General features: G+C 37.1%; 1 protein-coding gene across 1 annotated transcript in view; it reads left to right on the top strand.

Moving 5' to 3' along the window:
• GABBR2 (gamma-aminobutyric acid type B receptor subunit 2) overlaps positions 1-27,041 on the top strand; it is a 465,848-nt gene that overhangs the window by 299,761 nt on the left and 139,046 nt on the right. Inside the window, exons 10-12 of the mRNA XM_021388070.1 lie at positions 1,196-1,346; positions 1,795-1,927; positions 13,872-13,979. Of these exons, the coding sequence (XP_021243745.1) occupies positions 1,196-1,346; positions 1,795-1,927; positions 13,872-13,979 (392 nt within the window). The remainder of the gene's footprint in view (positions 1-1,195; positions 1,347-1,794; positions 1,928-13,871; positions 13,980-27,041) is intronic.

Genomic DNA, 27,041 nt, shown 5'->3' on the forward strand with positions numbered 1-27,041 from the left:
CTGCTCTGGGCTGAACCAACAAAGGGAGGTCAGCTGCTCCTCATATGTCTTCCCCTCCAAACCCTTCATCATCTTTGTTGCCCTCCTTTTGACATTCTCCAATAGTTTTATGTCCTCCTTATATTGTGGCACACAAGCCTGCACCTAGTGCTTGAGGTGAAGCTGCACAGTGCAGAACAGGCCTTGAATCCCTTCTCTCACCCAGCTGGCACCGCTGAGCATGATGTACCTCAGAATATGGTTGCCCCTTTTGGCTGCCGGCGCACACTGTTGACTCAGGTTTACCTTGCCATCAACCAGAAGCTCCCTTTCCGCAGGGCTGCTCTCCAGCCCCTTGTCTACCATTCTATATGTATATCTAGGACCGTCCCTATTTTGGAGGTGACCATCCTCATCAAGTAATGGACCAGTATTGGCTCTGGTCCTCCTTTTACTGTTAACATATGTAAAAATGCCCTTTTTGTTGTCTCACAAAGTACTGGCCAGCTTCAACTGTATCTGAGCTTTGGCCACATGAATGTTCTCCCTGAAGTGGCAAACAGCACCTCTGTAGTCTTCCCATGTCACCCAACCTCACTTCCAGGAGACATACCCTTTCTTTTTACACATAGTTCTAGAAAAAGATCCCTGCTCAGCCAAGTTGACCTTCGCACCCTGCCTGCTTGACTTCTGACATTTAGGAATTGCCTGTTCCTGTGCTCCAGCTTCCCAAAGCTCTGTGTCTGTTTCAGCTTTCTCTGTGATGGTTGCAGGTGTGGTGGGTTTCTGGAAAGGTCATTTGAATTTGCCCTGGGGTAATGAAAATATGCTGAGAAACGATGTACTCTGTTTTCTACTCATGTTTCTGTGACTTGTTTCTGAAAAGCATAACCTACTAGAAAACTTTACAGTTAGTTCAGTGTTATTTACATTTTAAAATGAAAATAGGCGTATATTTTACAAGGTTCTGCATTTGGATTTTGTTGTGATTTTCTTTTCCTAAAGACCATGTTCATCTGCTCCAGAAATAGCAACCTTCTTGTCAATCAATCTGACTAAAATGTCTATCAAAGTCAGTATTTTCATCAGCTAGGAATGTGGTTTGCATTTGTTAAATATGCTATATCTAGGTATTGTATCAAAGACGGGCATGTTTTCTTACAGAAATTCAACATTTGATAGAACTTTAGCCTTTTTTTCCTTCTTGTAATTCTAGGACTTGAGCCACCAAAGGACAAAACAATTATACAAGAGGAGCTACGCAAGATCTCTCTGCCACTCTACAGCATCCTTTCAGCCCTCACAATCCTAGGAATGATAATGGCCAGTGCTTTCCTGTTCTTTAACATCAAAAACAGAAATCAGAAGTAAGGCATTCATGTTACTTCTATCTCTACTTATTTTGTATTTAAATGCCAAGTTTGTGGAGTTTATCATTAATATTTACACAAGGAAAATATTTGAACTGTGGAAGGATTATGATTTAGAATTATTTAGTTAGAATTACTGTGTTATATACATACATTGAAACAAATGTCTGTTAGAACAAGTTTTTTTATACTGTTTCTAAAGTGATTTTTTTAAATTTATGTTTGACTATGTGCTGTTGACGTTACTCTAGCTAATTAATCCATCAGTAATAAAGGTGACCCTTTTTACTAAACATTCAAAAACCTGAAACAATGGTAGAGTTTATAAAAAAGCAAATGCACACGCTTATAGATTTTATGGAGCTCTACAGGCAGGTTTATAAGAAGGTTACAAAAAATTCTTTGTCTCTTGTCTCTTTAATGCACTATTGCCTTTTGTCCATAGACTAATAAAGATGTCCAGTCCCTACATGAACAACCTTATTATCCTTGGAGGGATGCTTTCTTATGCGTCTATTTTTCTTTTTGGTCTTGATGGATCCTTTGTCTCTGAAAAGACATTTGAAACACTTTGCACAGTAAGTAATTCCATGTATTCAAGCTTAAGATTGTATTGCAGAAAGCTCAACAAGATGTATAAATGGAAGAATTCAGTAGCTGGATGTCTTATTCCTTTTAATAACTGATTCTCTCAGTTCTTTCCAGGGATATTTTCTGGGGCCAAATTCTGACACATGCATAAAGCTATATTATTATTAGTCAAAATTTCAGATGCATTAGGAATTTGCCTCAGACTGAAAATGAGGTATCTTCTTGTTTTGAAAATTACACATGTAATTTTTGTGTTAAATGCTGTGTCTGTGGAATTAGAACTAGTAAAATCTTCAAAGCTACTTTGTTTTCTTTATAGATTCCAGATTATTTTGTACTTAATGATGGCTGCTTGTGCAAACCTTTCTACTCAGTCTTTTTTTCTGAATTTTCAAAGGCTTCTACTGCTATTTCCAGGCTAGACTTGAAATTCACAGAAGCCTAACGTTTTTGCAACTACAGTACAAGTTCTCTATATAGCTAGTAGGAAGAGGTTCCTCAGAATCTTCAAAAAATCCTGTTCACCTCTCTCAAGCTTAGTATCTACAGGGACCAATACAAAGTAGAAGATGTCAGTGCTCATTTGTTATCCGGTGATTCTTTTTTTTTTTTTTTTTTTGTTAACCATCTTTTAAAGTATCAGAAGTGTTCATTTAGAAGCCAGTTATTGATATCAACTCCCATTCTTTTCTCATCCTCCTTTGCAGAAAAATCTAGTGTCAAGGATTTCAGATAGTAGGCCCTTATGTCCATTTAGCTGTGAAGTGCTTGCATTCAGACCTTATGGCCTCATTGCCAGGCTGTAGACCATTGCATGAGTAGGCTGTCCACCATCCTCCTCTTGAAGAAGCAAAGCGTCGCTGAACAGAAGGGAAGAAAGTGGGAACCAGAGGTACTGATCAGAACAGAGCTGTTCCCAGGAACAGGTTTCAATCCAGATTTAGTCATGTAAAACTAAATTTACATCCCTTCTTTAAATGTGAAACAGCTTAGTCGAAGCACAGAAAAATGAACAAACATTTCCAAAATCCTATGAACCAGGATGTTTCAGCTATCTGATTTTATCTCTGATTTTCTTCTCAAAATGTAACCAGTACTCTCATACTCTAAAAGCAACAAAATTTAAATGTGGGTTGCTTTCTTCCATCTCATTTATCTTTCTTTTAAAAATAATGAATGTAAATTTGTATATGTCGCATTATCTTAATTAAAAACATTTTTATTTATCATAGAAGATGATTAACAGAACCAAAGTGTGTCATAGAGGAAAAGATCTGTACAGGCTCTTGAATAACTTTTGATCAGCTTTACCAACTGATCAATAAGAAAAGAGATAGAGTACTGCTTTCTCAAAGCCAAATTTTGATTAGGAAATATTATTTTATACCTTAAACAGAGACCTTATGTAAACAGAGCTGAGAATTTGGGATTTCACCTCAGTCTTGGCCTTCCTGTTTTTCAATCCAGTACGGAATCATTCCTGATTGTGCTTTCCTGTACATGGATGTCAATTTATCTTATGAATCCCAGCTCTGTCAGTGATTAGTATCAGAATCACAGATGCAAAAAAAAACCCTCCAGAATCAAGCTGTCGGGATTTTTTTCCAACCTCCTGCTCAATAAAACAATTGTTTTAAATTTTTTCTCCTGCTGTTATTATTTTTTTCAGTGGAATAGCTGGTAACTGATAGCTTTCAATGAGCAGTTTTCTTTCTAAAAGCAATCCTTCCATGGCCACCATTCAACATGGCAAAACACTTTCCCTGTATCTAGGAAACACTGAATTAATGCTGGTGAATTCATAAATATGGTAGACAAACTCACTTTTCTGTTCAGTAACTCTTCTATCTCTCCTCCTTTCTCCCAAAAAAACTCCCACTAAGTGCTGAGTACAGAGTGTTCATTTGGCAACATGAAACTTGCTCTCCATATGGGCAGCAAGCTTACCGGTTTCACAAGGAGTACTTTGAGGTACCGGTTCTTATAGGATTAGGCCAATACAAAACTCTCTTGATCATTCATTTCCCTGACAATGGATGATTTTTAATACACATTCTAACCATATTAGAGATCAGTATAAAATTCCCATTTCGTGAAAGACTGTTATTTAGTCTTTAAAAGAGCCAACTACAATGGAAAATGATCATAAAAAGCTATTGAGCCAAAAATATGTGGGTACAAATGGAACAACTTAGGCAGAAAGGAACCACATTAAAAGAGGCAGATTTTTTTTTTATTTTTTTATTTTTTGTAGGGAAGTGAAAATTTTGATTCAGCCATTGTAAATACAAGCAAAAACCAAAATACTGTCATTAATACTATTCTCTCTAAGCAAAGTAATCACCTTCTTTGTCTTCCATATTTCAAAAATCAGAAAATTATTAGATCTCAACAGAGTAACAGTATGTACATGATACAAGTTTTTTTAGTTAGATATGGTAAACATAGTGACTGAGTCATTCTATCCTAGTGTCACGTCTGATAACTTTCTGATAACGCTTATAGAAGGTCCTTAAATACCCCTGACTGTATGTTTTTTTTCTATAATATTCCAAGTACACTGAAACACGATATAAAATTACACCAATAAGACTTGAAAATTTGAAAGGATTTCTTTGGTAAATTGTATCACCTTTCTCCACTCCTTTGAAGGAGGATTTCTATAAATCAATCTGCTGAAATACAGAACCAAATATTAAATGTTGTGAGAGTCAGCAAAGCACTTTAATCATACGGTCAAATAATTTGCTGAATAGGGCTATTATATGTCTTTTAAATTCTGTATTGTTGACTATGTGCTAGAGTAGGTAATTGCTTTCAAAATAACACATTTTTATCTTGATACTATCTTCCATTTTCTATGGAAAAGTAATCAAGTATATCTAAATACATAGTAATTTGTGTACTTATGATAGGAACTCATAATACCAAACATAATATTATTTAGTTCCATGTCTGAATTGCAGATTAGGTGTCATATTTTAAAACTTCAATTGCATGGAATTAAAACTATCCAGAATAGAAAGTTTTGAGAAAGTGGTCAGTGCAGTATGTGACAGTTAGGTCATGTGTTACTTAATAGAAATGTCATTGGTTGTACAGATAAAAAGAAAAGCAATGCATTATTTAATTAAATTTGTATGTATCTGAACTACAAAGTGCTTCAGACATGAGGTAGGGAGAGAGAATAAGGATGATCTGTCTTTGTTTTTAATCTCAAAATTACCATGGTGTCATAGAAAAAGAGAAGTCTGAAGTAAAGGTGTGAAACAAGAGTGATGCCAACTGGAAAAATGCAAGCAAGTGGAAAATAATTGAAAGCATTCATTATATGGAAGAGAGAGACTCAAAATTAGCAATGCCAGTGACATATCCTATGAATAGAGTTTAAGCTGACATATGAAATAGAGATACTTAAAATAGAATATTAAACATGATCATAATGTTTAGACTTCTGTAATACATTCTACTGAGGATTTCATGCTTTATATTTAAGACTAGTAATGTCTTTGCAAGTTCGATCTAATGTGGGGTGGAAGACTACTAAGAGGCAGTGGGCAAAATTTAAACACAAGAGTTTCTCTCTGAACATCAAGATGCATTTCTGTACTGTGCAAGTGACAGAGCACTGGCACAGGTTGCCCAGAGAAGTGGTGGAGTCTCCTCCTTGGAGATCTTCAAAAGATGGTGGACACTCTGTTGTGGGTGGCCATGTCTGAGCAGGGGATTGGACCAGATAGAGCCAGAGGACCCTTCCACCCCCTGTCATTCTGTGACCCTCAGGAGAAGCATAGTCTCCTTTGTTATACATCTTCTTCAAGCAGATAAATGAAGTAGATGTTAGTTACTTATATTTTTTATAAAACTGATAGAGATGGGTCTGAAAACAAGTTTTTTTGAATACTGCAGGTTGCTGTAAAATGCCCATAGCCTCTATCCATAAAGGTCTTGTGTACTAGATAGCAGTGGACTGAATATCTCTTCTTCTTCTTGGTCTTGGTGGTCCCAGTGTATGACACCATTTTGTCCTAGAGAGTATGCTGCATGAGTGACTGGAACAGCTCAGTATAGGATTCATACCATTCCAGGAGATACCTGTTCTGGAGACATTAGTTGTCATTTAGTCTCCTGAGCACTCCAGAGTTCTGCAAAGGTGCTCCATAAAGGTAAAAGGATCTAAATCTTGAAGATTATACTGTCACTAAATTAAGCATGCTTTGTCTTGTACTCATTAATCAGCATAATTGACATGAATTGCTAAAGCCAGTCAGGTATCTTGCAATTCATGTTGATATCACTAATTCCTGTCAGTATTTTGCCTTGGACAAAGTAAACCGTCTATCAAGGTTTTTGCATGCCTGTGATGTTCACAGGCTTTCACATTTCAGTTAGGTGCTCTCAGCCATGATGCATGCATGTGAAAACAGACTTTGTACAGAAAGAAAGAACCAAACAATGAGGTGGAGCGAGCTGCAGAGACAGAAAGAGAATGGAAGATATAAAAGATATATGGAAGATATATGGGAAGAATGTAGGTATATGATGGTAAAGTCCAGCTATTCACTGCAGTACTGGACTGTTCTGGACTTTGTGTTCTCATTCAGACATCTTGAGAATGAGTGCATTTATAAAAACAGTAGAAGTTAGAGACCTTATCTTCTCATAGGTGTACCTTAATGTTTCCTTATCTTTAGAAGCACTTAGGATTTGTCTGCAAATATTGTTCTTAATTATGAGTAATGGACACTTGAAATCTGACTCTATTGTGTTGCAATATGAAAGGCAAATTTTTGTCCTTTTTCACTAATTTTTTGTAGTCAAGTCTGTGTCCCACTGAGAGAAGAGCTATAAAAGATTTAAGAATTCTATACAAGAATTCCATGATCCACATTGCACTTTTTCTTTCAAAATCCTGAACCTTTGCAAGGTCAGGGTTGCAGGGTGGTATGAAATTGGCAAAACATCTTGAAAACCTGCACATCGAGCAGAGATTCAGGGATTGCAGTGAGGTGCAGAGGAAAATTCAGGTGTGAGAGGTTGAAGAATGAGCTCCTAGGGAAGAGAGGAGGCTGCAGAGTGAGAGGAATGCTGGACTGTGTGCTAGAACACTGGAAGTCATAGTTTTGGCTGAGAGAAGCTCTGCCAGCAGGGGCTTCATAAAACAGGTAGAGGGAGAGAACGTATCAACTTTTTTCTTTATTTCTTCTTTATCTTCCCTTGTCACTTTGAGGTTTCTTTGCTTACCAATTTTTGCGAGAACTGACTAGAAGGAAAATATTTTGGCAGGCCACTTCAAAATTGGGGCTGTCTTGGTGTAGCATGGACAAGATATACTTGGACTTGACCCTGGGCAATCAACTGACATGTATCCCTGTATTCAGATAGCAATTGATCCTACAATCATAGAATCATAGAATGGTTTGGGTTGTACTCCTTATTCCTATCCTTCATATTTTTCACACATTGCCATGAGTTTTTGGGTTCCCCCGTCCATCCTTTTGGACTTAATACTTGCCTAATTATTTTCCTCAAATTGATTAAGCTTGGCTGGAAATTAAAAAAAAAAGCAACAATAGACACTGAGTTCATGCTGTACTGCAAAGAGATTTGGACACCTAATCCATTTCTTTGTCTTTGGAAATCATAGCCTTTTTTTGTACTTTAGACTGGCCTTTTTCATTTTGCATGTATTCTTTAGTTTATTTCCTTCTTAATTGTCTAGCTGTTAATTTTAATCTCCCTTTTCTGTATAATCGATTCCATAATTGTCCTAACTGGGGCTCAATCTGCAACTGATCTCACTCATATTAAATTCAAAGGCAATTCTATTACTGAGTTTAACATGAGCCTGATCAGCTTCTATTTTAGTAAATGACATTTTCTTGGGGAAAAAAAAATGTAGAGGGAAAAGTTACAAAGCTGAATAAATCCTTGAAACAAAATTGGTTAATATGCTGAAGCAAATACCCAACAACATTGCCAGCAATTTATTAAGGTAATATTTTTAGAACATTTTGCCTCTCTTTCAGTCAGACAATAACGGATTTTAAAGCCCTCTCATAGAATCATGGGTGATTATAACATATTTTACACTACCTTTGGATAATTCTCAAAAATGGTCTGAAATATATTAAGAAATCACTACAGGAGATCTCACAGCATGTGAAGAGCCACTATACTTAATTTATGTGGAAACAGCAGGATTCAATTCTCTAATGTTATTGTCACTTACTTGTAGTAAAATTGTGCTGGTACCACACAAATTCTAAAGAATGAGTTGAAAGACCAAACACATGTCATAAAATGTTTGAGATAAATGAGAGAAGTATAAAAATCAACTCGATGAACCCAGTTCTTTGGGTCCTGCCTTTACTTATACCATGAATTTTGCCATTGCTTATGGAAGCAGGATCAAGCCCCAGGGGAAACTTGTTGAGATGTCACACTTTTGTTCATCATAATTATCCTTTATGTCTGCAGTCTGCCAACAATAGAAGGTGCTTAATTTTAAGCCCATAAGTAGTCCACAGAAATCAACAGAATTGCCTATTTAAAGATAATTGTGCTCTCTGAGGCTAAACTCACAGTGTGATTTATTCTCATTTTTGTCACTTTTAAGTGCCTAAATCTAATACCAGGATGCTACCAGACTGCTCAGCACCAGTATTCAGCTGCAGCAGGATCCTGTTGTCACCGCAATTTCCAGCCCAAAGCATGTGCAAAACTGACTAATTATTGCCAAAATCAATCAGACTGAATCTCGTAAACTAAACTGGAGGGTGTTGGGAATGTCAAGTCTTATGGAAGAAAGGCATAACGTTTTTATTTAAAAGAAACCATTAAAATTATGATCTTGCGATAATAAATATGATACTTTCAAAAATCTGAATGATTCCTCTGTAGGAATACAAGCTAAAAATTTTGCTAACTGAAGAAGCTGGTAAAGAGCGAAACTGTTTCACTGTCCCACATTCAAATAACATATTAAAAAAAATATAAAGCATCTGGAGCGGTGACTTTTGTAACTTTTTATACAAAACGTATTGAAATTCTTGCAGATATTTTTAAAAACTAATATTCATTCTGATTCTTTACTCATATCTTCTTATTTGCTTAGTACTGGCAAGTGGATTGGTGTAGCAAATATGAAGCTGTATCACAAAAGGAAAGATGTAGCATATTCAGTTATTTTATTTTTCCTTCAATTTAAAAAAGGAGTTAAATACATTGCTTTCTTGATCAAATGCATTTGAAATTCCTATTGGTTTCCTGAGCTTAACACCTTCATTATCATTCTTCTTCAGTTCATGACTATGTGTTGTTCTGAATTTATGTGAACCGATTCTTCAGTATGGGAAAACAGTGGAACTTCTTTAATTATGAAACTTCTACATTTCATCAATTCAATCCGTTTTCCAAGGTATCCTTATTTTATAAATTCAATAGAAATTGTAATTCTATTTAAAGAATTTAATCTAAATTCAAGCACCACTCTTTATCGAAATTTTTGCCAGTACCTAAAATAGTATTTTTGCTTGTGTGCTTTGCTCTTAAAATATATAAAGAAATAGATACCTTTATTTCTTTTTAACTACATTTACAAAGCACATGGCATTGTTTTGAGTTTGTTCAGGATGCTTCATATGCTTTCACCATTTTCTAACTTCCCTTTACTTACTCATTGTTCACAACTATATGGGTTATTTTGTTGGTAATGAGTTGTTACATAAATAAGTTTTTACTTGGATATATAAATAGTAACCACTTCACTATTCACAAATCAGGATGATGGGAAAGGTGCAGATTGATTTCTGTGAAGATATCAAATAGTAGCACTCAGAACGTAGACTGTTCAGTGAAAGCTTAAGGATGAGAGGAAGTACGACTCAAAGTAACTTTACGTCAGGCTGTTAAGCTGTCAGTGCTTATTTTGTTATGGAATAATACTTAAAAATCCAAAGTATTTAACATCTTAAGAGTAAACTTAGAATTAAGGTTTTTTGTTGCAAAGGGAAACTGAAAAGAATTGCTATTGTTCACATCTTACAAGACATAAACCACCTGCTCGTAAATGCAATGATTCTTTAATTAAACCTTTAAAAATAGTTTAAACAGTGTTTGACAAAGGCAGATTTTTCATTGTTGTAGATAAACATGTTTATCCCAAGACACAGAATGGGAACTAACCAGGATGGTTGCTTTCCTTGGTGAGACAGTGCCAGTGTTTGGTGGTGGTCAAATAGGTTGTCCACTAAGGAAATGAATTCTAGCTTCTTTAGCTGCCGCTAGGAATGTGCTTTAAGAGCTTCTATTAAGTAATTTATAAAAAGCACAAGTTCTAATCACGGGGGCATGCATAGTGTTTTCAAAAATGGATCCTAAAATAAATGGATGAATGATCCTTGAATGACTCTTTGAATGACAGAAAACAAAAGATTTGTAGGATATATTCAATTAGACAAAACATCTCATTCATAAAGAGAAGTAACCAAGAAATGTAAGCAGATAGTTGAAGTCATGTCCTAAAATACAGTGAAGGCATGAAGAATTTTGTAAAGAACTAACTTTTGAAGAAAATGGTAAACAGCAATTATTTTTGCAAGTTATATTCTATAGTAGAGGAATATCTTCAGGTTTGGTGTCCAGTTTGTAGAGGGTATTTGAATGCAAGCTTTTCCTGCCCACAGCAGCAGTGTTGGCACTAGATGACCTTAAAGATCCATTCCAACCCATGCCGTTCTATGATTCCTATCTTCTGTATCCTGCTTAATGAGTGGCTACTGGGGAGAGGGTGATCTTTCTGTCTCTTCTGTTGAAATGCATAATTAAAACATTTCAGCGTGACAGAACTGCAGATCAGTTCTCTAACATCACAGTGATGGCATTAGTGTAGGCTAAAGTCATCCAATTATTAGTGTCAGTTTTATGTCCTTTCAGGTGAGTAGAAATTGTAAATATAATACATTTCAGAATATAATGTTTTCATGTGCTTCTTATGTGCATTACCTGTAAGTGTCTTTTAAATTCCGACAAATGCAGATGTACTCATTTCAGTGGCTTTCGATATTTTTAAAATTTTTCACATTTCTGGCAGCATTGATGAATTATAGCAAACAAATTCAAGGTCACTTTCTTTGGAATAAAAAATTTATTTTAATTTGAAATTTACCACCTCATTCTTACGAACAGTGATCTCCTTTTGGTAAATTTCCTGGTACCTTTAAGTAAGAATGATTCCAATGTAGCCAATAGTTGTATTTTTCTAATTTGCATAATTTAGATCAGGAATACAAAAAACTTTTTTGAACTGAACGAAGTATAAATAACCTTTTTTTCTGAATACCCTCTTAGAAACATGTTATGAGCATAATTGAATTTGTTGCTATTCCCAAGAGGAATTCTTTCAGCGAGAACAAATCAGAATCATCTTAGAGACATGAGAATACCGTGTATTTGTTTTCCAAATATGTCACTAAACTGTACACAAAATAAATGAATACTTATTAATAGCAGCAAAAATACTGAATGCTAAGTATGATTATCGCAGCTCAGTTGATGTGAAGTTAAAAAAAAAGATGTAACTGGCTAATATGAACATGTTGGTATGAAATGTGTTTTTTAAATCTGTTGACATTGATCTGATCTGGTTTTCATTAAGTTATTAGCATAGTGTATGTGATGGATAATGAGCAAAGAGTTGAAAAATATTAAAGTTAAAAGTAATATTTCCTTTTTTTTTTTTTTTTTTTTTTGATTTCTGCTTTAGTACTGTATTTAAGAATGTCAGTAGGTGGCAAAACTCATATGGCTTGGATCTAATTGGGATTGGTCTGCTGATTTTAGTAATGACGTGATTAGCCAGTGATCAGTGAGCTGTATGTTTAGGACCCATAGCAGCTATACAACTGAAAACATATACACATATATATACATATATCGAAATATCTAAACAGTCTTCTACAGATAAACCCAATGTTTTCTAATAAACACAGCACTGTAACAGCTACTGTGGTGGCATATGCCCTCTTCAGATAGTTTTGAGTGTCTATTCACATATATTCCTCTTTGCCAAGACTCGAGGTACCTGTTCCATCTGTACTTTCACTAATTCACAGTTGTTGACTATATGTATTTATTTATTTACTTATTTATTTGTTTTAAGGAACTGTAGTCACCTTATGACTCTGCCTTTATTTTTTTTTTAATGGGTCCCTATCTTTTCTGTCTTGTCTGCCTTGGTATCCAATCACCACTGTTTACTAAAAATCAGAATTTTTATACCACAGAAAATTTTGGGGAAAAAAGGAAACAGTTTTTCAGTACAAAAACAAAAGTGTTCAACATCTCTGGAAAGGCAAACACTTGATGGCATGTACTTAGCAGTGAAACAATTACATTCTTTCTAATATTTGTCTTAGACACCAAGAGCTGCATCTTGCTTCAACGCTTACTTTATCATCAATATGTTTGTCTTAAAAATCTCAAACTCTTCAGGAGTCAGGTTTGAAAATTTTCAAAGGAAAAATTTGCTTCTAATTCAGACTAGCGTATAGATATATATCCTTTATCCAATGTCCTGGTTTCAACAAACTGGATTTTTTAAATCAAAAGACATTTTTAGTGGCCAAGGATGCATGGTTAACATGGTCAAAACACAGCTTGCTTTTCCATTTTCTAGGTTTGCCTTCCTTTAGCCATCATTTATCCCTCAGTTTTTCCATCTGCAGTGAACAGTACATTTTATTTTTACTTCTTTGTTCACATTTCTGCAGTGCTCCGTTGTGAAAGCTGGCCCAGATGTAATCTCCAGAGGAGGAAGGAAATAATTACCTCCTCTGGTGGTATTTCAGGTGCCCAGATTCAGTTGTAGGCTTCCAGCTTGCTGCTGTGCCTCTTGCATGATCTTCTACCTCTGGTCTCTCTTTGGGAAAGAAAAGTCTGATCAGGGCAGAAAAGCTTTCAAACAGCCACATCTTCAGGGTAATTGAAAGAGAATCTTTCAGGAAACTAGAGGGGGCTGTGCAGATCTTGCTGCAGCTCTGAAAGTCACTGGCTTAGCTGAAGTCAAGTCAGAAAGCAAGGATCTGCATACACAGATGCTAGAGACAGGTGGGGCGTTGCTTTAATAGTGATCTGTCCTCCCCCATCAATTTGACTTTTCCTTATTTAAAGAACAAGCCATTTTAACTTTTACCTTTAAAAAAAAAATCTTGTCTTTTTTTAGTAAAAAATCTTTTGGTTTTCCTTAGAAAGAAAGCTATAATGAAAATAACTCGATAGGTGTATCTTAAATGTGTAGGCAGTTTAGGGTTAGAATCCATCATTCTCTGTGAGCTAAACATATTCTTTTTCTTAAACCCATATTGCAGATAATATCTTTGATTCAGATCTTGGCCTGGAGGCTGGCCCACCTAGGATTTGTTACTATCTTTCCATTTTTACCTATTTAATAATGTTAAGGTTATCTCTTCATAGTATGCTCTTTTCATCATTCATCTTTTCAGTATGCTCAGGGTCTGCACTGATTGTTATATACCTCACATACTGGTTTCCTCCTATTTAGTCTGAATTATAACTCTACTTCTCTGTTCCCTTCTATTTAAAATGTTGCTGTTAATATTAGTAGTTTCTATAGTCTCAATCTCTTGTTTTCCTCTGCTATTTCCTTCCTCTTACAGCACAAAATACAATAAAAGTTGGGAGGAAAAAAGGCAATTTTGTTACTCTTACACTTGAAAAGGAGATGGAGGGAGGAGAAGAAAATTGAGATGAAAAAATTAGACAATTTTGAAATGTCAGCAGTTTAATGAAGTTCTTTGAGTATTTCTTAACTGTTGAGGAGAAAAAAAAAAAAGTGGCTGAAATGATGATATCCACATTATCTACTGAAAATTAAATGGCTTTGTCTTATTTTATATATGTATTTTTTAGGTCCGAACATGGATTCTTACAGTGGGATATACAACGGCATTTGGAGCAATGTTTGCAAAAACGTGGAGAGTTCATGCCATTTTCAAAAATGTAAAAATGAAGAAAAAGGTGAGGGGAAGTAAACTCTTTTCTCATTGCTCTGTTAATACCATTATCTAACTGTTTTGCTACATTTCCTGGTTTGCCAGGTTTGCTGACTGTTCATGTGTCACATCCAAGTATCCTGAACAGTTTGATATTGGGGCTTTCATGATCTCCTTTTTAGTGTGACTTGGAGCCAAGCAGCAGCCATACATTCTGTACAAAGAGTGGAGGCAGCCGTGACCTGTCTAAGTGCATTCTGTACTCAGTCTTGTTCAGGATGAGTTTTAAGCACTCAGAAGTCTTATGGCATCAGAACTGTTAGGAAGTGTTTCCTGAATACCTGTTTGTGATGTAAGTTCTACACACAAGTTTCTCATGGGTTGGTAGGAGAAGGCAAATAACAGTGCTCCTTAAGTAGATTTCTATTTCTAATTTTGATTTGAAATTGCACCAGCTTTCTCTACAACTGATCAAAAAGAAACCACAATAGTTATCTCAGGCATTTCTGATACACAATGTTTTCTTTGAATAATTAGGTCTTGGCTTAGCTATAATGCAACACTTCGTGTTTATACTGTTCATTTTATATTTTTCCCATGGAGCTGCTTTTTACACATAAAGTGCTTTTGGTCACATGGTTTCATTTAAAAGTAAGGAAACTGAAGAATAGAAAATGTGTTGATATAAAGAGAAACATTAAGAGAAAAGTGCATGAAAAAGAGAAATAAAATTACTATAATGTAAAAGTACCAAATACAGTTCCTCTATGCAGCTGAATATATTTACTCTAGTAAGTGGTAAAGAGGCATTTACACCCAAAATAAGTAAAACAATATCCAAAACCTGTCCAGATTCCTCTGTCGGTGGGGATTTTGTTGGTTAGTTGGTTGGTCTTCTGTGTTGTTGTGGTAGAGTTTTGTTGCTTTGGTTTGGTTTGTGGATTTTTGCTTGTTTGTTTTCCCATCTGTGTGTAGTCATTGAAGAGCTGTAATTTTTTGCTATGTTGCTGTTAGTACCTGTGTTGTTGTTTCTACATCTGGAATGTATAGAGAATTACTGTCTCTGGGAGACACACCATTCTCTAGAACGAACAGATGGAGAATTAGCTCATTTTCTGAGTGGACGTATATCTTACATTAATAAGTCAAGTCTCTCTCTCTACTATTCTGTCAGGTCAGGTCTATTTAAATATTTGTTAATGAAATCCTAAGTATTAATCAATGTATAAAATAAAGAAGAGTAAATAACTAATATCTTAAAATTAATTACAATTTTAAGTAGTGTCCGTACCCAAAACAGGATGCCCTGGATGGATGAAACTGGAGACCACCCTTTGTGCACCTGTGCACAGAGTCCTCTGTAATGTATCAGTTTATGCTCCCAGAGTCAAACATATATTTTTCAACAGTCTTAGACGTCCTGTATTAGACTTTTAACCCAAGCCTGAGCCAGTAGTTTACCCTCTCAAAAAACAAAATTTTATATAGCAGATGTTCTTTTAGCTATATTGATACAAATCATTGTAAATTTGTGGTTACACAAAATACTGCCACTGCAACACATAAAATCATTTAATAATTTTGATTTTATTGAGAATTTTCTACAGTATGTGCTATTCCAGATAGGAATGAACAGTTACTTCAATGGACTGTCATAAAGTATTTACTTTCTGTTGGTCTTTTTGTGTTTGTTTTTTTTTTAAGAAAACATTTCATTTTAGAGCTACAAGTCACTACTCAACATTAATACTCAGTGTCTGTTACTTAAACATCATCTTCAAGTTCTGTATAGTGCCTGTTCCTCAACAAGCCCATCAACAATGGCAGATTGCAATTGTTTGTTTGCAACTCAAAGCTGAAAAAGTTTTAAGGTCAGTAGCAGTGCAAGGGAGATAAACTTAAAAATGTGGATGCTAACCAATGAGTTCTTTTCTTTGAGTGATTCTAGAAGTGTCAAGGGTAATAGGATTATTAAATGTATTGAGATTAAGTAAAGAATACATTTCGTTCTGTGAACTTTTAGGAATGACCATTCCACAGAATAATCTTGGTTTGCATTGTTGGATGTCTTATTCCAGAACACAGGCATACAGCTTTAAAAATAGCTTTCTTGAAAGAAAATGTAAAACAAATTAGCTATCCACAATAAATGCTTGCTAATCATGCATTTTGTGTCTTTGGTTTCCCAAGGCAGATAAAACTGTATTTAAGAGTTGATTCAAAACCATGGCATTGTTTACTTGTGTATTATAAGACATTTCCATTTTCAGTAGACATAGTTTACAGGCAAAGCGTTTTGTGTCTATGAGAGCACAGATGATACAAATTTTAACAAACAATATCTAAGCTGACAAATAAACAATGGTAGCTTTTGCACAGAAAAAAATCACATTAGTGCCTTTTGAATTAGCTGTGCCATGTCAGAGCAGACTGCCATTTCAGTGCAAGGAGTGCAAAGTCCCAAAATTATTTAAATACTATGTCTCCTGTTCATCTGTGGTCAGTTCATTTTCCACCTCCATATCAATATGCTCATGTAATCTTACATTTACGTATACCACTTTTGTTTTTCATCCTGGATATTGTCATCAGGAAGGTTTCCAAACAGTGAATTTTTTTCGCGGAAGGAAAATATTTCTCTGTTGCTTTTGAAAATATTATTCATTTTGTGGAAATGAGTATTAAGGGAGGGAAAGAATAAAAGAAGAATATAATGTGTGAAGCTATTTATCTTCATCATGTAGGGCAAGATTGCTACTAAATTTTTGCTGAGCACCTAACTTATGTATAACGTAGCTTTATGAAGAATGAAGAAATGGGTGGATTTTTCTCTTGTTGTGAGCAAATGTATATAATTTTATATAATAATACACTATAGCATCATTTGAGTGTAGTGGAGAGTAGAACTAATTGATTTACTATGTCTTGAATTAGGTGAAGTTTTTTTTCACTTCTCTCAGAATTCTCTTTTATTTTCAATCATTTATAAACCCACTTGCTTGTTATGGGAAGAAAAGAAATCAGAATACCCTCCTTCTGCTATTGGGCTGCTAACTGACACATTTTGCAAGATTCCCAAAGTGCTGTTACCATCTTTGATCTCTCCAGGGCTCAAAGGAAGTAAATTAAAAATGTTTTAATTTTAAACGGATCTGAAAGAGCAGGCTGCAATGGAATCAATTTTTGTTAAATGAAAATGACAAAATCAGTAGGGGGAAATATATATATATTTTTGTTTGTTTGTTTTAAAGAGGTTAGTAGAAAGGTTAGTTTAAGATGTTAGAAAGTAGAATGGAACTTACATTAAAAATAAGCATAATGCTCTTAAATGAGTGGCAGTTCTGTTTTTGGTAAGACCCCTTTCTGTTGGTTTAGACATCAGAACATCTGCTCAGTGAGTGGTGGGGACTGCTTTTATGTTTTCCTGACCAGCAGAGGAGGACTGGCTGTGGGCAAGAGGAGAGAGAATAGCAGTGTGGGAAAGCATGCGGTGTGCTGGTGAAGCTAGCTGAACCGATAGCAGGTGCCAGTCCTTGTGAAACTGAGAAGGTTGTGAAGTTGTCTTTTTCTCTGGGAGCTTCGCTGTCCCTAGAGCTGCAGGTCTGAAGGGGCTTTCAAGCAGTCCTGCATAGTGACTGTCGTGGTTTTATGCACAACACCAGTGCACAAAGCAGACCATTCACTTCTGACAAATACCAGAACAGTAGCAAATTCAAGCCAGTGTTTTTTAAAGACTCCATAAGCTTTATATATTCTGCTCCTACAAAGACAAGTATTTGTTCATTTGAAGGTGAATACAATAAAGCATTATTATCTAGGCCACAGTGTTGCACAATGTGCAGTTCATATTTGAAAGCATGGTACTTCACTGTTGGTATTGCTTTGGTAATCTCATCCTACCCATAACACAGTACATTTTAGTATTGTCTATTTGCACTTCATCCTTTAAATATGAAATCCAGGGAGGGATGTTTTGTGTTTCTTTTCCACTGAAAATTCTGTAAATGTACTCAGTTGTTATAGTCACTGTAGACTTCTAATGGTATATATCTTTACATTGCATTGTTACCAGGTAAATACAGAATATAATTGCACAAGGAGATGCATACCAGCATCCTTTCTTAAGGCTTGTGCTGCTATAGTTTTGCCAATGCAGTCGTATTATTTGATGATATGTTGTAAACTTTTCTCTGTTCTTAAACTTACTCTGTGATTATATACATTTCTCACAGATGAGAAAGGCTTAAAGAGCATAACAAGTTTTGAGAATGAGATGAGGTTGCTACCTCAGTGTTAGAAAGCAACAAATGACCACAAGAGAAAAGCGACTAGCAGGTTTGACTTCACTTAGCTATGCCTGGCAATCCACCGTTAGGCTGTGGCAGACTTATTATGTTGAATCTACTGAGTCCTGAAAGACTTCTGAAGAGGAGAGCAGTGTTCATGCATCATCAAGACAGGAGCTTGTACGGACTGCTCTATCAATCCTAGCATGGCAAAGGAAGCCTAGCACTGCAGAGCTGTGGGGCCACAAGGTATGGAGTTGGGAAGGGCTGAGAATAAGGAATCGGGTTCTCTACTAAGGGCTTTGGAAAGAACTGGATCCAATGTGGATAGAAAGAATAGGGGAAATCTTGGGATTATAAACTGGTATAATAGTTGATGAGCAAATGAAGGAAGACTGAATTTGGATAAGAATTCCCTAAGAGTTAAAATACAATTGAGAGACAGCAAAGAGTTGAATGGGAGGGTAGGGGGTGGCTCTGTAAGAGGTGGTCAGGAAAACTGAATGCGGTAGAATGTAGAGCCAGGGTCTGGTATTCAGGAAGCCAACTGTAGCTGATGGACCAGTTCTGGTTTAGAATTAAATTACCATTGAAATTCAGAGACAGGGTAGAGATATAATAGAAGGGAACAGCAGCATAGGAGGGACAAAGGAGTAAGAGGGAAGAAAAAAATGAAATTAGAACTGACTGCAATGAGTGCACAGAAGTGTGGGCTTCTTCTGAGAGCACAAAATCTGAACAGGGTGTTTTACAGTTTTGCCACACTTTTTTTTCTATTACTATGTATCTGTGAAACCTATGGGCAAAATATATGCCACTTGTAATAGCTACTAGTTATTCTTTTAGCACAAGCTGATGAGGTGTGCAAAGATCTAAAGGTTCTTTTTGCTGATACATGCAGTTCTCTACATAATTGAATTCTCTTTCTTTTCAATTTCTTTAAGAGGAATGGACTCATGAAAATGTCAAAAGGCTGGTACCATGGCTAAAAACTCAATCATTGAAAATCTACAGCTTGCTAATAATGAGATTTCTACAATGTACATTTGTTCCCCATGTACACTATAGGACACAAGCGCAGCCTTAATGTTCTGCAGGATGCCAGCGTTACTGAGCATACACAGTGAGTTTACTCTGGGCATGCACATGTATAATAAAAGAGAGAGCTTTCAGCTGGAATCTTTTTCACTTAACCAGAAAAAAACACATAATGAAAAAGGCAATAACAGTTCTCTGATAGGTGGTCTCATATACACAACATACACAACAGTTAAGTAACAACATGGGGAAAATAATTAATTTCCGGCTTTGGTGGAATTTGATGGGGAGACCTCATTGCAGCATTCCAATACCTGCTTAGAAGCAGGAGAGGGAGTAACTTTTTAACATGATCTGATAGTGATAGTACAAGGGGGAATAGCTTTAAACCAAAAGAGGGTAGATTTAGGTTAGATATAGGAAGATAGGTATAGACTAGGAAGAAATGTTTTACTCAGAAGGTGATGAGGCACTAAAACAGGCTGCCCAGAGAAGCTGTGGTGCCCCATCCCTGGAGGCGCTCAAGGCCAGGTTGGATGGGGCCCTGGGCAGCCTGAGCTGGTGGGGGGCAGCCCTGCCCACGGCAGGGGGATGGGACTGGATGATCTTTAAGTTCCCCTCCAACCCAAACCATTCTGTGATTCTATGATTTGTTATGCTTTAGCAATCTCCATAAGGACAGTTTTCAGGCAAAGATAGCATTTGTAGGATTTCTCATATTTCAGACACAAATTTGTTACATGAGTGTAGTAGAGAAGGAATTCTCAAACATTTTAGGTCATTGCCTTCCCCACTCCACTATTAACATAAGTTTGGTCAGCCCATTTCCCCGGTTCTTACACTTAATGGTCCATAAATGGAGAAGCATGGAATAGTAGAAGTGACAAGCAACCATCTGTATCCTTTGTGCAAAGCAGAGCACATGGGTTGTTCTGAACATCCCCTCCAGCCAGAGTGGGCAGCAGCTGGCTGTGTGCTGTCACCCCATGGTGCCAGCTACGTGGAAACTATGAAACTATGAGGAGCTGCAGCTGCACTGAGTGTCCCTTGGGGAAAAAAAACTCCAGAGAAGAGAGCAGCTGGAGGCCACACACTTACAAGCTGATTTGCTGCTGCCTTCTCCTCACAACTTGTTTCAGTTTATTGCTATCTTACTCCCTCATTTGAAAACTTCTGCAAGAAAGATGGAAATGCCCATTCCTGAAGGTATTCAAGGCCAGGCTGTGCAGGGCCTTAGGCAGCCTGATCCAGTAAAGGCACATGTAAGAGGAGGAAGTGATCTGAGACAGCCAGCACAGCCTGACCTATCTGGTGATGTTCTATGATGGAACAACAGTATTGGTGGACAAAGGAAGGGCAGCTGATTGTCACTTACTGGGACTTGTGCGAGGCCTTTGACATGGTCCTGCACCACATCCTTATCTATAAATTGGAGAGATATAGATTTGAAAGGTGAACTCTTTGGTGGATAAAGAATTGGTCGGCTGGTCACAGCCAGAAGGTTTGCTTCATCTACACTTCCACATCAGACACCATTCTGTCAGACTGCCCCTCTGCTACCATCTGTCACGCAGCAACAACATGAAACAGATCATTGGTGGGAAGGTTCAACCTCTACTGCCATACCACCAACATCCACCTCTGACATTGGGGGCTGACATAGTAGAATAGGAGGCATTGCTTTCAGTGCAGCCTTTATACGATTCTATGGCTGTGATTCTGTGAGAACATTTTCTTCAATCTAGCTAGAGCTTTTTGGGACTACAACAAAAATCTGTGCACTGAATTTCCCCTATGGCGGACATGTATTTCACTAAGTATATATGTGAGAGATCCTAAGTCTGAAAAGGCGATGAGATGTGTCAGGAACCAAAAAGTTGCTTTAGGTAGCCATACCAGAAGTACAAGTTATTAGGAGCCATCTGCAGAAAATGAGCAAGCATGTGGGTAACTAAAGAAATTTTCAATGTTATCAGTCATTCTTTGAGACTAAGAAGGATGTCACCAGTTTGAAATTTGCTTATGTATGGGATTTTTTTTCCCATTATGAATGTATGCCACTGGACCAAATAATCCATGATACATACAGTGCACTGTAAATTATTCAGGTAGATCTTCATGGGTTATTCATACACAGATACAGTGCTTTTTAAAGTGATATAAATGGAAACCAAATTATTTCATTACTTCTTCTCCCACAAGTAGCTAGAACTATAAATTTTAATTCCAAAGCTTCCAAATACTAAAGAATCCATATATAGATATAAAACAAACATCCTGGTTTTTTTTAAGAGCTGATCAGCCAAAATGCCAGCCAGAGAACAATAGGAATCACATTTCTAAAATTTACATTCGTATAAATATGGATTGGGGAGCTAAATCTCAAGCTCCTGTCACTGAAAAAAAAAAAGAGTTGAGTAAATGAGCTGTGCGTCTAGAAGAAAAATCTGCTTTTTGAGTAATTTATATATGTAAATTTCTGCATGGTACAATTTTATAAGGCTAAATCTCAGAAGCAACGAAAACGATGAAAACTGTGTGAAACATAACTACTCATAAATGGTGCTAAAACCATAATTTCTAAGTATTATGAGACTAATAGATGACAGAGAAATAAAAAATATGTCGCTGTACAGCATGAGGCAGTTTATTCCTGAATAGCTTGAAATTGGATTGTAAATGTAATCAAGTGCATTGATGTCCCCAGCTATTTGGTAACGATGTAGTATGCTTTCCCATAGAATTGTTCATTAAGGAAAATATTAAAGTCTAGATATTTTAATGTTATCTCCGAGAGAATCAGAACATTTCTTTCAGACCATTCAAATCCTTTGTGCGCTTTTTTTCCTAAAGATTGGAATCCCTTTTAGCACTGCAATGAGAATTCGTGTCCCTGGTAGAAATTCATCCATACTAGGGGTCCATGCAACCTTGGGCTCAGCAGATGCATTTCTCTCAAAGATGGTTTTGACCTTCTGAGTTAATGGAATACAGAGGTCTCTGAAGACAGCCTGTCTAGCTCTACGTATAGTGTTGTATGGAAATCAACTCAGTGATAATGTCCACTTCTAAGGCTCTTTGCCAAAACTTTATATATCAAGAGTGATTTGCTTCCAGTAGTGTCAAGTTGCATTTCTTTAATGTGGTTTTGGTTTTTAAAATACTGCATTATTTTTCTTTTTTTGCCCTTTAAAGAGAGTTTTGTGAAACTAGCTGTATTATATAATTCTGTGTGCCCCCTATGGTTAAATTAGTGATGTTAGTATTATAATCATCTCTTGGATTCTCCAGTGCATTATTGCAATAACTGAGATTCAGAGACAAGGAAATTTATAACTTTTCTAAACTGTGATTGAATCCCTCTTCCTCTCTAACTTCTGTAAAACACGCATCTTCTGCTCCCTATGCTTGTTCCTGCTGTCTTTTGTATGAGATAGAAAAGCAGTAAGGCATCTTCTAACGAGATACTTTCATCTAGCAACAGCATGTGGAGTCAAAACATACATATTTGCAGTGCAGTGACTGAGAAGGTGAATCTGCCCAAATACTTTGCAATTATTCAGAGCATAACATGGCAAGGGAGAAACATTCTAGAAATGTGTTGTTTAACATGCTGGTGGGCTGTCTCTTCTAAATTCTCAATAGCAAGTTGTCCATTGTTATCAGTAGTACCATGCTCTCCATTATCCTGGAAAACAGTAAAACTCATGAAGTTCAGACTGCAGATCATCTCAGAAGGCAATTGAAAAATACATGTATAAGCAGATACACAAATCTTTTGTTAAATTCATTGAGGTACTTCTAAGAGAAAAATGTTGTAAGCTTTGCTTTTTTACTACCAGTGAATTGTTGATCAAAAAGCTTGCTTGTATAGACTATGTTCTTTAAAATGTTAGCATTCAGTCATTAGAACTATAATTGCACTGTGAAAAGCATTCCCGATACTAATCATAGAACCTATTGTAGGAAATACTCATAATAGCTGTTGAAAAAACATTGTAGAGTTATTGGGAACAAGTGCATAATGTGTTTTCAATAGTCCTTTTCTTCTCATTCCATTACACAATAGAAATTAAGAATGTATTACAGAATAGTTCTCTAAAATATTAATGGCTTTAATAACTGGAAGATAGGTGGCCCTTTGCCCACATACAATAAAGTTCACTTATCCACCACTGACTCTGCATTATCACTTCCACGGCACCATTCCACCTGTGCTGACCCACTTAATGAAGGGAGCCACCCTAAGGCATCCATTAATTATTCTGGGAGAAATGAAAGGGCAGTTCATGTGATACAGAGACTATCCTAAAGGCCAGATCCATTTTTCCAGCACTGTAGACTTTATCATTTTTTTCCCCACAAACTATTATTTTTTTCTCCTTCCACACTGGAGGTAGGACTGCTACCAGCATATCTGCTCAGTTTGTATGCACAAGGGAGAGGAACATTAGGTTTCAGACTTGCAAGGACTTCATTCATTGCTGTCAGTACTATTAATTTCATGCAATAAGGTCTAGCAAGGTTTGCAAACAGATCTTTTGAAGAGGTTCTCTCTCTACAGATTCCTTCCCAAGAGTCTAGGGAGGGAGCAGCTGAAAAGGAGTTACTGAATTGCATTAGGTGTTCATCCAACTAAGTGCCAGAAGGAAGGGGAAATATCTGTCAGCTAAACTAGAAAAGGTTGATCTACATAACAGAAACCAGAACTACCTTCGAACTAGGCAAAGATCAAGTTGTTTGAAGAAAAATATATATTTACCTCTTAACTTGTCAGTGGATACAAAAATACTCCCAGCCTTATTATGTTTCTATGTATTCAACAAAGAAAAAAATGAAAAAAAAACTCGAGAGTTAATAGATCTTTCCTTAAATTCAGATATACTTGATTCTAACAAAAGGGAGGTGATGTTCCCGGTAACAAGCAAAGTAATTCTTAAGACAGGAGGAAGTAAACTATTGAATCTGTGCTGGAAAGTAGAACACTAATGCTGCATCCTGGAGAAAAGAGTAAGTCTTCATATGTAAGAGTCCGTTGTTGGTTTAAAATAGCGAGTTTGGCTTTGAGGTCCATGTCATATATGAAAAGACTACATTTGCCAAGTCATTTTCTAATAAGGTAAGAAATAACAAAATAAAGCTTGCCTTAGCCTTAACCACAAAAAGCAATTCTGTTGATTTCTTGCTGTTTTACCAAATTACTTGTTGATCTCATACACTGGTTGAGGACAGGGTCCTACAGAGCACAATGGCTGTGCTTAAGAAAACAAACAAAACAACTCACAAAAATTCTGTGAAAAAAAGATAGTCGTTCAGACATTTGAAGTTGCTGTGGCAAATAGTACAGCCTGTGATATTTTGATAAAATCCTCAAGAGTTTCATGAGCAGAAACTTCTTCCCAGAGCTTTAGACAGATTTCATATCTCTTGTGATCAGACCACATAGATCAGGGAAGGTAAGGACTTCAGTCTTGAACTTATCTTCATGGTCACTAAGCCACCAGTTCGCAGATATGAGTTTGATGTGCTCATATAGCAGTGTTGCTGAATAGAAAATGGCTTACCAGTTACTGTTCTGAAGAAATTTGTTTGGAAGACAGATAGCTTCATATCCAGCTATATAGTCCAGACTGGTACCAATGGCATTTATAGCAGTGGGTTGATCTGCCAGGATGAGACAGATTCACCTATCCAACCACAGATGGTAGAAAATATTATTCACAGATGCTGCTGTATGAGAGCTTGGCTTCAGCAGGGGCTCAGGAGCACTCCTAAAAATGGATTTTATTAGTTACTATGCATTTCTCCCAAGATTGATTTACTGTATGCTAGAGGGAGGGCGAAGAGGGGAAAAAGAATCAGAACATTCCTCTGCAAGAAGAATGATATATTTGATGGTAAAGAGTGAGTGAGTTACTCATGACTTTCTTTTGTCAGTCAGAAATTCTGTTGGATTCACAAGATCTGAGTCAAGACTCCTTCGGTACATCTGGTGTTTCCCAAGGAGTGGATGTACTGAACTTAAAAGTGCTGGTGGGTGGGAGTAATGGCTGGAGAGAAGGAAAGCTGGGCTTCCTACGGGTGGAGCAGGGACATCAGCAAGCCTTTCAGAATTGCTGCGAGTGGTATGCCAATGGCACTGGCAGAGTAAATGCATGTTAGGACAAAAGTGCTAATCACAAGCAGAAGAAATGCTCTTTAAATAGCTGGGGGAAAGGAAGCACCAACATAGGTTAGCATCTGTGTTTTCTTCCCAACAGCGCTCTTATACAAAGCTATTCTTTTTTTCATAGAATCATAGAATGGCTTGGGTTGAAAAGGACCTCAAAAATCATTGAGTCTCAACCCCCCTGCCAAGTGCAGGGTCGCCAACCACTAGACCAGGCTGCCCAGAGCCACGTCCAGTCTGGCCTTGAATGCCTCCAGGGACGGGGCATCCACAACCTCCCTGGGCAACCTGTTCCAGTGCGTCATCACCCTCTGTGTGAAAAACTTCCTCCTAATATCTACCCTAAATCTCCCCTGTCTCAGTTTGAATCCATTCCCCCTTGTCCTACTGCTATCCACCCTCACAAACAATCGATCCCCCTCCTATTTGTACACTCCCTTCAAGTATTAGAAGGCCACAATGAGGTCTCCCCGGAGCCTTCTCTTCTCCAAACTAAACAAGCCCAGTTCCCTCAACTTTTCCTCATAGGAGAGGTGCTCCAGCCCTCTGATCATCTTGGTCGCCCTCCTCTGCACTCGTTCCAACAGCTCCACATCCTTCTTATGCTGGGGGCCCCAGGCCTGGATGCAGTACTCCAGATGGAGCCTCACAAGAGCCGAGTAGAGGGGGACCGCCACCTCCCTCTCCCTGCTGACCATTCCTCTTTTAATGCCGCCCAGAACATAGTTGGCCTTCCGGGCTGCCAGCGCACACTGCTGGCTCATGTCCAGCTTCTCGTCCACCAGGACCCCCAAGTCCCTCTCCACAGGGAGAGGGCTGCTTTCAAGTACTTTTTCTTTTTTCTACAGTCTAAAATAGTTTCACTCAGATAGATGAGAGGCATCAAAAGACAAAAGCTATTTAATTTAATTTTAGGGTAATCCTCACATAATAAGAGACAAATTGGATTAGTGCTTTTCTCCCAGTAAAGGTAACATTATTAGAATTCAGCACTGTCAACACTACTGACCTAGTACCCGTAGATATGGCCTCCAATTTAAACAAATAATTAAATCTCTGAAAATCTAGTGTTTGGGTGAAGAATTCTGCTCCAGAACGGCATTACCACAATAGTTTTGCAAAGTGGAGAGCAGGATGAGATCGGGTGTATGTGGCAGCCCCAGGGGGCCCTGCTTTCCACCTGTTCACACTGCACACAGCATTGGTAACACTGAGTTTTACAGAGCTCATTGCAGTAGTGCTGATCCCTTCCTCAGGTTATCTTGTGGACTTTCTTTTCCTTGCCTCCATCTTGGCAGTTTGCTCACTGGCATAAGTTAGGGATGAAGAATACCTGCTGCCAGGGACAGCTGCTCTTATGTACCTTTCCCCTTCTGAAATGCAGGAAGAAATGCTCCAAGAGGTATCCAAGAGAAAGCTTTTGTTTGCTCTACTTCCTCTAATTAATAAGTAAATAACTACTTGCAAAAAAAAAAAAAAAAAAGAAGAAGGCTAAGATTAGCATCTACAATAATGCAAGGTCAGCTACAAACAAAAGTTGAACATCAGCAAGGAAGGGCAATTAGCAATATGATCCTAAATAGGAAGTGATAAT

The sequence above is a fragment of the Numida meleagris genome, chromosome 2 (genome assembly GCF_002078875.1).
Source record: "Numida meleagris isolate 19003 breed g44 Domestic line chromosome 2, NumMel1.0, whole genome shotgun sequence".
Lineage (NCBI taxonomy): Eukaryota > Metazoa > Chordata > Aves > Galliformes > Numididae > Numida > Numida meleagris.